Raw genomic sequence first — 15,759 nt, 5'->3', positions numbered from 1 at the left:
GGGTAAAATAGGCATATAAAAAAAAGTCAATTAGGATAAAGGGGGGAGAATGTATATTATTCAAAGTTGAGGGGGGTGTTTGACTTTTAAAGCATAATTGGGGGTGTAAATAATTTTCACCCATTTCTTTCATATGTCCTAGCTTTAATGCACAGGGTTCCTCGATACTTGTACTGGTGATACCAGGTACCCCTAGATTAATTGACCGAGCTGTAAGCAAGGTTGCGGGGACACCATGACTTTTACAACAAGAAAAATTAGAATATCTCCGGTAGTGGTGGTTGTACATTTCGACATGATATCGGAGTAAACAAAGGTCCCGAGTCCAATCTAATCACCATTCATTATCAATTTTTTTATGTACCTCATGAAAAAGAAAAAAAAGAAAAATAGACCGGCATGTAAGAGAACATGTTAAGGATATAATTGATGACATAATTACCTAAATAAAAGTTTAATCTCTCTTAACAATTTAAGCTTAAAAATGAGATCATATCACATACTTTTAACACTTTGAAATCGTAGAAAATAGGAGTACAAGAGTGTAATAATTCTAAACCCAAGTGAAAGAAAGGCATCCAAGCAAACAAGAAATGCTGGTGGTGACAAGTGACTGATAACTGAGACGTTGTGACGGTGGGACAACAACAACAAGTGACTTGATTGATTCTTAAATTACTTTTATCAAATTCTGCAACACCTTTCACCGTTTTGGCATCCCTTTCCATTTTTAGTAAGCCCTTCTTTCTAAGACTCTTTCCTCTCTTCTCCTCCTCCAATATCTTATCCCCAAACCCACAGCCAAAAAAAATTGCACATAAAAATAAGTACAAGACCTTTAGGGTTTCAGTACTTATAAGATCTCAACCTAGCTAGTAGAAACTTTGAAAGAAAGAAAAAAAGAAGTATGGCTCGTGGGAAGATCCAGATCAAGAGAATAGAGAACCAAACAAACAGGCAAGTGACTTATTCAAAGAGAAGAAATGGGCTTTTCAAGAAGGCTAATGAGCTCACTGTTCTTTGCGATGCTAAAGTTTCAATTATCATGATTTCTAGTACTGGCAAGCTTCATGAATTTATAAGTCCCTCTATTACGTAAGTACCCTTTTTTTTTTCTTTTGGTTTTTTGGATACTTTTGAAAGTTGTGTTTGTATTAATTATTTTTTATGCTGTTTTTTGTGTTCTTAGGACCAAGCAGTTGTTCGATCTGTACCAAAAGACTGTTGGAGTTGATCTTTGGAACTTCCACTATGAGGTCTTCTTTAATTTCGCTTATAAAATCTTTAAAGTTTCTCCTCTTCTGTTAAATTATGTAACAGATCTCATTTAGAAGATTAAAAGTTTAGATAAATTATGTAACAAATTTCATCTAAAAGATTAAACTTTAGGGTGAACACACTATTACTTTCTTAAATATTATTTCAACGCCCTCTTCACTTTCGGATCAGTTTTTTTTTTTCCATGGACCAAGAAGGTAAAAAAAATTTAATAATGGGTTGCCATGACATATGAACCTAGGATCTCGATCTCTCTGATGATCCGATACCATATTGAGCTGTGTGATTATCTTATTGAAAATTTTAAACTGTTTGTTAGAAAATCGTTTTTTATTTACTTAATTATATGTTCAACATCTTTCGAGGCGTTTTTCAGATTTATTATTTGTTAATATTGTGCAGAAAATGCAAGAGCAATTGAGAAAGCTAAAGGATGTTAATAGGAATCTCCGAAGAGAGATCAGGTAGATACTGACCTAGCAGTTCTAGATCTTTAATTTAATACAATGAAAATGAATCTATGATTTTTTTTTATTGATATAAATAAATAAAAATGTTTTATTTATCTCCTCTTTAATTTTTATTGATATTAATGGATGGACAGGCAGCGGATGGGAGAAAGCCTAAACGATCTGAACTATGAACAGTTGGAAGAACTCATGGAAAATGTGGACAATTCTCTCAAGCTTATTCGTGAAAGAAAGGTTAATTCCAAACTAATCATCAAACTAAAATTTCTAAAGTTGACTTAACTGTAAAAGAATCACTTTATAGTCGTCAATATCTACTTGAATCTTCATCCAGATAAACAAAAAAGATACAATTTTTTTTTTCAGAAAAGAAAAAAAAAAGATACACAATAAGAAAGCCTAGATACAACATGTGAGTATAAATGAGCTTCAATCAATAACTCACATTTTACTTTGTTAAATTACCTTTAAATCTTGAAACTGCAAAAGGGGTACTAGGAAATGTCTTATCTTAAAACTGGAGAAGGAAAGATTTGCTAAATTATTTAATTATTGTCAGAGTTCTCCCAGATTATTATGACAATTTAGCTTCATAGGTCAGAATATCACCATTTTCTTGCTTTCCTCTTCTTCTTCTTCCTTTTTTATCCAATTTCATTGATAAGGCTGGCATGTACTTGGGGCTCGTGTAGACACGATTTTTTTCTTTTTTGAAAAAAATATTTACAAAATAATGTTTGGTTACTCATTAGGATGATTTTTTTGTTAGATTTTGAAGATGCATTTTCCAAAATAAGTTTTTCAAGTGAAATTCTTTTTCATTCACAAAATTTCAACTATTTTTCATGTGAAATGTACAAACACAACTTCAACTTCTGAACATAATTTTTCAACTTTAACTTTAAATGCTATTGTTTTCCACTCAGTTAATATCCGAAATCCTACTTAATGACAATTTTTTCTTTCATCTTGGACTATACTTCACTAGTCCTAAGGAACTGAGCTTCTCATATTTAAGTAGACCTATCATTCAAGAACTTGAGCTAGTCCATAGATTATTAAAGATAGATCAAGCAGGTGGATGTAATAATTAAAAGAATATCACCCCTATACTTTTCTTTTTCTTTTTACCCTTTAGTACAGTGTTGTTTGTCCCTTGAAGATTTATAGAATGTATCTTTCTGTAAGCAATTCCTAACTTGGTTTCACTTGTGAAAGAACAGTATAAGGTGATTGGCAACCAGATAGAAACATTCAAGAAGAAGGTAATTACAACTATTGGTCATCTTCTTCTATTGAGCTTGTTTTCTGTTGAGTTTCTTCATGAGGGTGAATTCATACTTCCCTAAAAAATCATAATTCATATTTCAAAAAAAAATAAAAAAAATTGAGTGAATTTATTATTTTGGTTGGTTGCAGGTCAGGAATGTGGAAGAAATACATAGGAATCTCTTGCTTGAATTTGTAAGTGCTTAAACTTATTAAATAATTCCAGCCTGTTTATGTTTTTGCATAGAAATTAAGTTATATTTTTCCAATCATTCACAACCACATTTTCCCATATTGCTTGATGTTGTATTCTTAGAAGCAAAAGCATTTGCCTAGGGATTTAGTATAATATTTTTTAAAGCTGAATAGGGGCATGTGAGACCATTGAGATACAGTTGGTGTTTCTTTGTGGAAGAATGATGAAAATGATATGTTTCATCTTGAGAATGGTCTATCCTGCCCTAGATTTTTGCAATTTTTAGTGACCTTCCACAGTCACTAGAGGCCATAGATTAGATAGGATGAAATGTCCTCCTCTTAGACTTAAATACTATAAATACTCGTAGATGATTTCTTGCAATATGCCTAAGTTTTGGTAGACATAGTTACATTGTATCTACGTTGATGGGAGGTAGCAGATACTCGATAAACAAAGTACAGGCAAACTAGCTCGACTGCCCTCGTAAAAAATCTCTCAATAATGACTTAAGCTTGCGGCACAAAATGTATTCAGTAGAAAACTGTATTGGAGTTGGTCCTCCACTTGCAAGGAAGGAAGATGTAAGTCACCACCTTTTCTCCTAAATGTTTCCACCTATTTATTTTTGTAATAGACATGCAACAATACTTTTGCCTAATTTACGATATGTCATCAACTATCCTCAATCCCAAGTTAATATATATATATATATATATATATACTATGGCGGAGTCAGAATTTTCACAACTTCAACATCTACGTCTATACATACATACATAAAAAGACTTTTGATCTTATATACAATGTGATTATATATTCCGTCCCTGTAGCTCCGCCCCTAGCTATGTTATTAATGGATTAATTTTGAGTGGTGCAGGATGCAAGACAAGAGGATCCGTATGGTGGGTTGGTTGAACAAGAAGGAGACTACAATACTATACTTGGATTCTCAAATGTAGGTCCTCGTATGTTAAGCTTACGCCTTCAACCAAACAATCATCATCATCACCATCTTCACAGTGGAGGAGGCTCTGATATTACTACTTTTGGTCTAGCTTGAGTAGTAGTAGCCTTATTGTAATATTATATGTTTCCCTATTAGTATATTAATGTTTTCTAAATAATCACATGCTATGTTTCTTGGACGTGCATGAGACTGACTCTTCAGACTATTCTCCTACTTCTGCTTTCAGTGTTAAATCCTTAAAAGCTACTATAAGGGTTTCAAACTCTATGGTTTTTGGATGGAAGTGTTATGTATCTTTTAATGTGTAATGTAATCTTACTTTCTTATAAAGTTGTGAAACAGTGAAAGTTTGTGAACTATTTTAATTTCTTAGTTTGGTTGTTTGGTTACAATGTTTATATAAGCGATGCCAATTAGTAGAATAACTTAACTTTTTTCACATGTCAATAGGTTTGTCATGTTAGCATGTTTGATTTAAGTCGCAATGTTTTTAGGAATCTTTTAATTCTATAAATATAAGAGAGCTCCTGCACCTTTTTTTTTTTTTTTTTTAAATTTTAGATAAAATTGAATTGATGAACATACATGGAGCGACATAAACCGTAAGGATTCAAAAAAAAACTCTACGTGTTTGGCATGAAATTTTTATGTGTATCTTTTCAGCAAAAAGTTACAAGATGATGCACCATCAATTCAATGGAGCTCCCACAAAAGTTAGTCCAGGACAGGCCCTGGGACCATGTAGAAGACTAATTAGCTTACAAAAAAATTAGCCTTATCATATCTAATCCTAATACTAGGAAGTCCACTCTTCACTTCTCAATTACATCATAAGGTACACGACAAATATGCATGGTGTCTATAACTATTTTTAATTTTACTAGTTTCTATAAACGTGCAGTTGCACGTTATTCCCAGTCAGTCTCAATAATAGTAAAAAATAGTAGATAATATTATTTGTAAATATATACATTTATTTTATGAGTTACAAAATTGTTGCTATAGTACAGGATTGTATCTACTTAATACTTCTTTGAAATTGATGTTTTTATTTAATTTTCTTCTTCTTTTTCCCTATATACAAAACATGTTATGACTAAGAAAATTCAATATTAGAGATTCTTGACTATATAATCATTTATTTACAAATACGAAAGTGTTGAAAATCGTTACTAAACTAAAGTACATTATCAGTTTTAAGGATATATATTTTAGTAATTTATTTAAGAAAATTTAAATATGGTACGTGCATGCTTTTGTTTAATTAATAGACGTTAGAGTAGTCATGTTTTTCTAATAGAGGTGTTACCGTATTCAATTTGAATTGGAATCAAATTTATGGTGATGGACTGAAATTCAATTAATTAAGTAGACAATGTGATATTTTTTATATTTATCAAAATATCCAATAGGAATATGGTAGATTTAGATTAAAAAGGCATATAAGTCCATCAATATTTATTGAATATTTTTGTCTTTCAACATTGTTATTCGGGCGTTTATATTTTTTTCTCACCCGGTGCCTTCTTCCACTTCAACTTTTCCTTCGAAATTTTATTTCACTAGTATCTTTGCTAACAACTTCTAGGTTTTATTTAGTATTATTAACTGGATAAATAGATAATTACGTGGGAATGACCCATCCAGATACCTAAAATATATACTTGTAAATGTAGGTCACTTTAGTTTATATCGTAAACCCCAAACTTTGACTCTTGCAATAATATTTTTTTCTTCAATAAGCCAATACTTGATATTCAATTAAAAGTAGGGACTTAGTAAAAATATGGAAAACTTGATTATTGGTTGGCTACTTGATTTTCACTTTCACACTTATTGGTGAAAATGGTTGAATCCCCACATTGTAATCCCTCCCCCATTTTCTCTTCCCCTACCCCCTATGTAATAAAAATAATTATAAAAAAAAGATATTCAATTAAAAAGTCTATTATCCATTTGAAAAGAATGTTTAGTTCTTTATAAGTGTGGATTTTTTTATCTTTTAATATTCATAGTAATAGTAATTACAATCTTTCCATTATGAATGCTACTTATAAAGCCAATGACGTTAAAATCAGTCGCTTTATAATATCATTTGTTAGCACTGGCTACTTTTTAATTTGTATACTGCTATGATTGACTAAAATAGCAAATAGGTCTAAAGAAAGTGTTGAAATACGAGCCTAAAGATCATAATTGGCTAATAAAAAGAAAAAGGGATAGGTTTATATTGATTCTCCGTTAAATTGTTTACTCAAACAAGGAGGTCTTCAAAGAAGAAAACGAATTCACGTAAATTTAAAGGAAAAAAAAAAGAAAAAAAAAAAGAACGACAATAATAAATATAGCTAGGGAAAAGCTTTTATCTTAGTTTTATTTTGCTTGAACTTGCTAATTGTTTAAAACTCAAAGAAATAATTATTTTGGTTGAAATCAGTTCCTGATAATGAGTTAGTAGGAGTCCTTCTTATGTTGGTTTTAGGAATGATTTTAGTTTCAGTTGAATTTGAAGTCCTACATATTAGGGGAAATTATAAATTACAATTTTATCCAATATGACTTTTTGCTTAGAGAAAATTTAAACTTAAAAGGGTATAAAAGTCATTCAATATTTTAAGGATATTTTGGTCCACCAACATTTGTATTCATGCTTTTTTAATAATATAGATTATTCACATAAATATATTGTAGTTTGTAGGAAATAAAATGCAGGCTTTTTAATTGTACTATTCACATAAACATAATGCAGCTTTTATTTTATTATTCCTTTTAATGCTCTGCAATAATTATAATACAATCATCTCCCCCCAACCCCACCCCCACCCCCTCCTTTTTTAACTTTTTCATTTTTTTTAATATTCATGTGTTTGAGTCGAAGCAAGATTCATGTGATTTCTTATCGCGTTTGATTGATCATGATGGGATTGAATATATTTATCAGCTTGGTTTTGTTTTTCATGCATAATAGTTTATTTTATGAGGTAGTTATTTTTATTATATGCATATATTTATATATTTTTGAGTATGTATTTGTCTTTAAATTAAAGTACTATATATGTCATTAAAGTAACATCAAGTTAGATATATTTTATAGCTCAAACGAAGGTTCAAAATATATGTACCATTTACAATTTCTCATTTGCAATGCAAATTTTGTATTAAGTATTTTGGGATAAAAGTGCAACGTCCGCACATTCCCAAGACTAGTTTAATAAAAAAATATACACGGAGAACGACATAAACCTTTACCTATAGAATTACATGGAGATGAGTGAGCTCATTCTAATGTTAATTAAAAAGTCGGAGGCCCTTCACCACTATTAAAGATTGAAACAAAAGAATGAAAGCCCAGAATGACAATGGAACAGGAAAACAACTCAGTCATTCAACAGTTAGAGATTCATATATGCTGGTAAAAAATATAGAAAACTTCTATAACTCTTTTTAAATAACATTGAAATGATGAACTTCATGAAGCAACATAAACATAAGGATTTATCTAGCCGCTTACAGATGTTGGTTTTTTTTTTTTCTTTTTCTTTTTTGGCTGTAGTACAAGGCTCCCTTTTCACCACTTGCATCTTGCTAATATATGCTAGTAAACATATAATGAACTTCTATAAAAAAATATATATATTGATAATTTTAATTTTATTGTAGATAACATTAAACTTATGAATACACGAAGCAACATACATCTTAAGAGTTCATATACCCGATCACGATTTTTTTGTTTTTGATGTTTTAGTTCAAGGCTCCCTTCACCATTTGCATCTTGCTATATATATATATATATATATATATATATATATATATATATTTAAAATGATCACGTAGGGAGAATCTAAACAAATTTGATGGAATTGGAAGCTTGATTAAATCTCAGGAAACTGCTTAATATAACTAGAAAAAGTTTAAATATGTTAGTATATTAGCAATTATTTTTATAAATATCATCAAGTCTCAGTCAGGAGGATACTATATATTTGGTGTGGGCAAAAACTCAAATAAGTTACAAACATTTGTTTTATCAGCAATATTAGATAAAGGAAACTTCATTTTATTTGCTCATGGCAAGATAATGAATTCCACACATTTTATTTTGAAGATTTTCGCCTTCTCTGACGAGATAAATTGACCATTTAGTGATATTCCTAATTCTTGTTCTAAATACTCTTATTTGAAGTAATCAAGTAACTAATGAGGAGTCTAAACTTATATTCAGTAAAAATGAATATCTATTTGACTATTATAGAAAGAAAGAAAGGGAAAAAAAGAAAAAAAGAGAGAGGCTAAATTAAGCTAGAGTATATTTCAACAAATCCAATCGTGTGACTCGGTTATTTCGAATTTAAGTTATAACACCGTCGGTATAAAATTTCTTCTTACATTATTATGTCACACAAAGGATATTTACAAGTAACCCACTTTAAAATCAAAATTCATAATCTTAAAATAATTAAGACAGATTACCTTCTACAGGTAAACGTGTGGCGGTGTAAATTTAATTATGGTTAACAATGTATATGACTTAAACTTCTCTCTAAATTTTTTTTTAAAAATGTTGGATTTGTTACTTAATACTTGTACATTTCTTGATTATATTATAGAAGTAAATATTTTTATGACTCTGCCTTTTATATCCTTGGTTACTTTAATACAGATAAAGTGAAACTAATTAAATATGAACAAAAATGATACGTGACGATGAAAAACAAAAAAGGGAAATCACCTGAACATATCTGGAAATAACTTAATTAAATTATGTTGAAGACTTTTTTTAAATTTAACTTTAGTTTTCTTCTATCCATAGGGTTCAGATTCACAAAATCATAATTCATAAATTTAACTTCATCAACAAATATCTCTAATACTTTGAGACAATCTCCAACTAGTATATATACTCTTTCTTGTAAACGCCATTTTATTGATATTTTTTTTTTGAGTTCTCAAATTAGCACAACAATGGGAGCTCTTCCTACTGATTGTACTTGGAGTTTTCAAGACGACCTTTTGCTTTTAAACACTGTTAAGGTACTAAAAGGATTTTTTTTTTTTGTTTTATTTTTCTTGAATTTATAAACTTTTTTAGTGTTTAGCTCTGTTTATTGGTTCTCTCTTAAAAAAAAGTAATTTGTTCTGATTTTTTTTTTCCGTATGATTTTCGATGAGTCTATTTGGAACAAATTTTTTTGATCATATAAATTGAATGATTTCACGTGCAATTGAATGTTTTGCTTCTTTACAAGGTTACATTTTGTTCCCATGATTTTGCTGTTTTCTCTATGATTCAAAATGATTTTTGTGATTTTTATTTTGAGTACCGTTCCAAAGGTCTGGACTTTTTTATTTGGGGGTGTTTTACACTGCGGGTGGTGAATGAGATGGTGACGTTTAATCGTTTATGCTGGAATAATTAAGAGACAATGTGTATGAAATTTAATTTATGTTTTTTCGGGTACATAGAGATGAAATTGGATTCATCAAGAAAGAGATAACTTTGAATGTGTTTTTTCTTGGTATAAATTGGTGAAATGTATATATTAGAAATGCGGTTATTCCTGAAGCGATTTGGATTTAATCGGGCCTAAATGTGGATATCGGACAAAAAAAATTAGAAATGCAATTTGAATTAATTTTTCTTTTTTTGAGAAAAGGGTAATTAAGTACTGCAATTTATTTATATTAAATTCTATAATAATACACTGTGTTGGTTTCTATTTATGAGTTCAATGTGAAACAAGATACATGTATTAGATCAATCAAATGGGAAATTTCGTTAAATTTAATACTTAACTGTCTAGTTAATCATTTCTTACTTATTAATTAATATGTCTTATTTCTAGTATTTATTTTGAATAATGAAAAGTATTTAAACTAAAAATTTCAATACTAATTTTATTCTCATTTTTCTTAAAATTAAAAGCTTATGCTTAGAAAAGGAATAATAATAATAATAATTTTTATTTTCTTTTTTTGCATATTTGTGTAACCTTACTCTAATTTCTCCTAAGATTGTTATTTATTTTGTAGAATTAAAGATTAATAATTATAAATTTTACATAATTTGTTAGCCGATAGATCATTTTCTTGAAACTTTTCAATTAAAGGCGCAGGGTTTTAATTTTATTGGCATGCTATCAATCTTTTGACTAAGTTGTGAAAAACAAAGATGGAATAGCTATATGATCTAATATTTCATGATAATATATTTTTTGCATCCTTCTTTTCCAGGCTGGTGATTCTTTGGAATTACTTGTGGAATCACTTGCCAATGGTACTGTTCAATTTTCCCGGATATTTACTGTTCCAGAAATGCAAGATCGATGGCAAACTCTCAAACATGAGTTTGAGCATTCTGCTTGGACAACACAATCTAAATGTAATACGTTGAAGCGTGCAAAAGAAAGTAAAAAATGTGTCCCCAAGAAGAGAAAAGCTGAAAGAAGCATCCAGTCAAGTTACGATAACATGTGTAAGAGAATCTCTAACGACTCATTTGACTCTGTAAATGTCAATGTTCTTGGTGGAGCTGGAGAGGATTGCATGTTTGTAGATCCTGTAATAGATAATTTTTGTAATACACAGTCTGATTTTCATGTGATGCCTAATGACATTCTGGAATATGGTGATGATGACTGTATAACTGCTTCTTCAACTTTCCCAATTGGGCAAAATTATAACGGAGATGTTTCCCTAGAAAGCTTTAGCATTCAAGATTTCGCCTACGGAATTGAAGAAACTCTTCTCCCTACTGAGAATCATGAAACGATTGCCACTTTTGGGGGATCGTTTCAACCTAATGAATTGCCAGCTATGGCTGGTCAGTTTGATGGTGATATGACAAATGCTTCTTCTGTGTATGAAAGCCAGTTCTTCAGTGGTACTGTAAGTTCCTCGTCATTTGACAACTTCGGTTATTCAGCTATGCCACCCCAACTGCCAGATTGGGGTATAATTCCGGATGCTTCTGTCCCAAGTCTGCCTGATTTTGAATATGGCGTTAACAATGATGGCGAGCTAGTTTTTACGGGACTTGATGGAAATGAGATGATTGATGCGTCTTCTTTTGATGATTTCATGAGCTCACTCTTATTGGATACTCCTGATGAGACTGATAAAGGTGTATCTGGAATTTCAAAAGCTCAAGATGTCCAAATGCTATCGTCTGCATTGGCTGTCGATCTTGCTTTTCCTGAAATGCCTGGTGGAGTTATAAATTGCACGTTAAACACCGAGGTCCAAGAAGTTCCTAACAATGAAATAAATTGCACGTTAAACACCGAGGTGCAAGAGGTTCCTACCAATGAAATAAATTGCACGTTAAACACCGAGGTCAAAGAGGTTCCTAACAATGACGACGTTTTTCTTCCAATTAGAACATTGTCAACATCTTCTGCGCTGGAGGCGCATAAGCAATATCTTAAGACTCAACATCGACTCTCCTCTGTCAATGGCTTCTCAAACAAACAGAAGGCCAGTGATGAACGAAATTCTGGTATATGATTTGTATTTTCCCCAAAGTTATCTGTTGACCTTTATTAGTTCCTTTTATTGCTTCTGATCCTTGATATGAATTTGATCTCAAATGCAAAAGATCTGTATTCAGTAGCCTCATTAATTAAACAATCTATTCTTACTTTTGTACCCTTCTGGTGAATTTTGATATTGTTCGATTTGCGGGGAAGTCATTTTTGAGGAAAATGTTTGTCATTTTTCAGGAAAATGTTTTACATGATAAGTTGTTTTTTAATATTTGGTATGATGGAAGTCATTTTTCATGTAAACATTTTCCATCAAATAAAGGATTTTAATTCCATCAAATGAAAGGAAAGGAAAGGATTTTACTTATGGACGTAAATCATTTTTCTAGCATCTATCTTAACTTTTAACTTCATATTACTTGCTTCCACTAACACTTGGACATTAATTATTAATCTCTAGTACTCACTAATTTCATCAAACACTCTTTTAGTTGCTAATATTGTCATTCAATCCTTTTTTTCTGGAAAATATTTTCCACTCACCAAAGTTAACACAAGAAAGTATTTTCTTCATGCATATCCTCTTACTGTCAATTTTCTTTTTCTTTATTTGGTCGGTATCATTCTTTTATTGCAGGCATGATGTACCAGCTTCAAGAGCGTAGTAAGAGGACAATTAACAAGATAGAGTGGGCTCCTGATGCTTGTACGCAAATAGCTATTGCTGTTCTGCGTGGCCGTCACTTGAAATATTTGATTAAAAAAACTCGTGTAAACTTATCTACTGTTACTCAGTTACGTGATAAGGGCAGTCCAGTGCACTAAGCTCCCGCCACGCGCTGGGTCCGGGAAAAGGCTGGACCACGAGGGTATATTATATGTAGTTTTACACTGCATTTCTGCAAGAGGCTATTTCCACAGCTCGAACCCTTGACCTCGTATTACCCAATTACGGGATACCATCATTAAATGCTTCATATGATCTGGCTTTTGCAACTAATGTTGCATTTATTTTTGTTCCTTCCAAATTCATAAGGATTCAAATATTTTATTTACGGATTCAGGTTTTCCTGGGAAGAGCAGGTGAACATGTTAAAGTTGACATTGACTTGAGCGAAGAAGGTCCTGATAATCGACGGCAGGTAACCACTTTGAATTTGATTGGCATTGATCAGTATTAACATTTAATTTTCACTTGTTTCCTTAACTTATCTCCATTCATCATAAAAAGGAAAATAGACGACGGAACATCATTGATCTACATGATTCTGTGCTTACAAAAATGCACTTCATTGTTTTCCATAACACTCATACATTTATGTATTACTTTTCTTGGTGTAGGCAATCATAAAGATGGATTTGCATGGAGTTTTTTACTTTCTGAACATTGGTAAAAATCCAGGTCATGTGAACGGCTTCGAGTTGCTTCCTAACCAGAGTCTAACCATCACTTCCGGTTCCTTAATTACGGTATAATTCTAATTTTGCACAGGAATTTTTTTATCTGCTGCTGACAACATCTACTTTTATAATTGAATAATAATGTTGCCTCCCCCCCTCCCCCCCCCAGCAAACACACACACACACACAGAGCTGCTCCTCCTAAATGTTGATGGCAGCTAATTCCGTTACTATCTGTTATTTCTTTACTTGTGTTATTTTTTTTTTCTAGAGCCCTTTTGTTTGCTTTTCTTTGAGCCGAGAGTCTATTGAAAATAACCTCTCGACCTCCCAAGGTAGGGGTAAGGTCTGCGTACACTTCACCCCTCCCCAAACCCCACTTGTGGGATTACATTGGCAATGTTGTTGTTGTTAGTAAAATAAGCCATTACTAGTTCAACTAACATCACATTAACTTTGGACATAAGCTCTTGCCTTGTTTTGCATATGGTTGGAACAAATTGTATATTCTTTCCAACTCTCAAGAGTAAACTAAATTAAACCAAAATCATGTAGCCAACCAAACTAATTTGGATTTAACGCGTAGTTGATAGATGTCACTTGTTCTTAACTTTAGTTTATCAGATATCCGTGAATTGCACTACTTAGTAACTATTCTCATTAAAGAATTTAGGGTAGTGAATTTATTGAGGAATATCGAAAGCAATGACGAGGCAATTATTTGGTCTTCTCAGTAGATAGGGGAATTATTTTCATATATAGACCCTTCCCTTGCCAATATCCTTCACTTCCCGCAAGGACTCATGGATTACCCGACACGTGCTTGCATGTTGTAGCAGGCTGTCCACTAGAATAGTCGAGGTGCAAGCAAGTAGAATAGAACTCATGTGTATCTAATTATTTCTTTTGAGCTAGTCAACAAGCCAAGCTGGAACCACCAGCACTATGCTTTTGATAAAACTATAGGTTCTAACATTATGCTTTTGTGCTCCATTATATTGCTGTGCTTTCTTATGATGTCTGTCGATGACTAATATGATTGAGGAACTTGTAGGTCGGGGACATTACATTAACCTTCGAGAGGAATCCAAGTCAAATAAGGCATATTTTAGAAGAGTTGAATAGAAGCCAAAGGCGAAGTAAAGCGCGAAATAAGCTTTTCGACGACTCTCAAGAAGGCAACTAAAATATGCTATCCTGCTTGTAAATATATATGAATAACCTATTTATAAGTGCTTAGGCTTATCTATTTATACCTTTCCCCACCACCATCCCCCAACTTTAAATATGAGTAGCCTATTTATAAGTGAATGTCCTGAGAGTCATTGAATAGCTTTTCAAGTGTTTCATAGGAGTAATATTTATCATTACTATGAACTCTACAGGAGATCGAAGCTATATGTGGATAATATTAAAATGTTTTCTTTATCCTATTTTGACTTCAAAGAAGAATAATCTTCACAAAATCTTCCTTTATTATAAAACAAATATGCCAAGTCTGACTATTAGTCAAATGTTTTTCTTTCGTAGTGATGGGGGGGTTTGGCAGGACCCCAACCATGATTGATTCTGCAAATATATTGGAGGGGGACAGAAGCACAAGATTACATTCAAAAACTATACAAAAGATATACTAATGCATTGAAACTTTAAGTCTTAATGCATATCGCTTTAAAGTACCAACTTTGCGTTCTTTTTAACTCTCCTTCTAAAACAAAAGTTGAGCTTATTCATTAGTCCTCGTCTGGCTTCCACTATATTCAAAAACACATTGTATTCTTGTTGCATTTAGCTAGGCATATCTGCACCCACATTCTCTATAGATCATGCAGGCATCTTTGACTTAATGCTTTCTATGATGCCAGATTTAAGGGAACCCAATCATTTGTACAACCATCTTGGAATCCAATTCTACTTCTTCGAAGGGATGATCATTCTTTTTAATCTTGGATGTGCAAAGGCCATGACCATATCCCCATTTCTCGTTCCTAACAATACCTAATTGTTTTGATTTTCCATGTAGTCGCCATTAATGCTCCACCTCGATCATCTTACTTGTTATCACTGCTTTGAAATTTTCCGCTTGTAAACAAACTTTGCTCCGAGCCTGTGTGTAGTCTATGGATTTGAATTTCTTTTCTGATAATTCATCAAAAGATTGGAAGCATATATTAGAAGCAATTCAATTTCTTAGTGCACCTTGCTCTCCAAATTTCCCAGTATACTATCATTGGAGTGATAAGTAGGAGGAATTTGTGAACAATATTCTCGTTTTTGTCTCCACCAATCGAACTGTTTGGACTGTTGAGCCAGTAATGCTAATCCCGCAGGTCATTTGCCATGTTTGTTTTGCAAGCTCACTTGTGATCATATTATCCCAAAAAGAAGCTTCTATTCATTCATTTTAATCTTTCATCGCTGATTAATGTATAAATCTCAACAATTCAATCCGAAGCTAGTATTATGCAAGTACCTTACGTAAACGTACTATCAAGACTACTACATATTTTTAACTAGTTAGTGTCATCAATATCGATTAAATATCTCATGATGAATTAATTGCTTCATGTTATCTCTGTCCACAATCACTTCTAGTTTCTATACCACACCAAGAACAGATCCAAAAGCTCCTAAACCCTACACAAAAAAACTCATAAACCCAAAAATAAAAGATGAAAGTGCACTCTTTTC

General features: G+C 31.9%; 2 protein-coding genes across 2 annotated transcripts; both read left to right on the top strand.

Moving 5' to 3' along the window:
- Positions 1-626: 626 nt before the first annotated feature.
- On the top strand, positions 627-4,558 carry LOC132033164 (floral homeotic protein PMADS 1). The gene is made up of 7 exons (XM_059423051.1): positions 627-1,095; positions 1,190-1,256; positions 1,681-1,742; positions 1,883-1,982; positions 2,972-3,013; positions 3,168-3,212; positions 4,094-4,558. Exons 1-7 carry the CDS (start codon positions 908-910, stop codon positions 4,274-4,276), a joined length of 687 nt encoding a protein of 228 aa, XP_059279034.1. The 5' UTR covers positions 627-907; the 3' UTR covers positions 4,277-4,558.
- A 4,590-nt stretch (positions 4,559-9,148) lies between these two features.
- Positions 9,149-13,143, top strand: LOC132034770 (uncharacterized). The gene is made up of 5 exons (XM_059425131.1): positions 9,149-9,217; positions 10,418-11,681; positions 12,305-12,483; positions 12,732-12,809; positions 13,009-13,143. Exons 1-5 carry the CDS (start codon positions 9,149-9,151, stop codon positions 13,141-13,143), a joined length of 1,725 nt encoding a protein of 574 aa, XP_059281114.1.
- The last annotated feature ends 2,616 nt before the right edge of the window (positions 13,144-15,759 follow it).

The sequence above is a fragment of the Lycium ferocissimum genome, chromosome 10, assembly GCF_029784015.1.
Source record: "Lycium ferocissimum isolate CSIRO_LF1 chromosome 10, AGI_CSIRO_Lferr_CH_V1, whole genome shotgun sequence".
In the NCBI taxonomy this organism is placed as follows: Eukaryota; Viridiplantae; Streptophyta; class Magnoliopsida; order Solanales; family Solanaceae; genus Lycium; species Lycium ferocissimum.
This window is presented reverse-complemented; position numbering and strand designations above follow the sequence as displayed.

Bases quoted from the DNA above. Each gene is read 5' to 3' on its own strand.
- LOC132033164 (XM_059423051.1), top strand. From the start codon at position 908: ATGGCTCGTGGGAAGATCCAGATCAAGAGAATAGAGAACCAAACAAAC. The intron at 1,743-1,882 runs GTAGATACTGAC...ATGGATGGACAG, and splicing joins AATCTCCGAAGAGAGATCAG to GCAGCGGATGGGAGAAAGCC. The intron at 1,983-2,971 runs GTTAATTCCAAA...GTGAAAGAACAG, and splicing joins AGCTTATTCGTGAAAGAAAG to TATAAGGTGATTGGCAACCA.
- LOC132034770 (XM_059425131.1), top strand. From the start codon at position 9,149: ATGGGAGCTCTTCCTACTGATTGTACTTGGAGTTTTCAAGACGACCTT. The intron at 9,218-10,417 runs GTACTAAAAGGA...CTTCTTTTCCAG, and splicing joins TGCTTTTAAACACTGTTAAG to GCTGGTGATTCTTTGGAATT. The intron at 11,682-12,304 runs GTATATGATTTG...CTTTTATTGCAG, and splicing joins CAGTGATGAACGAAATTCTG to GCATGATGTACCAGCTTCAA.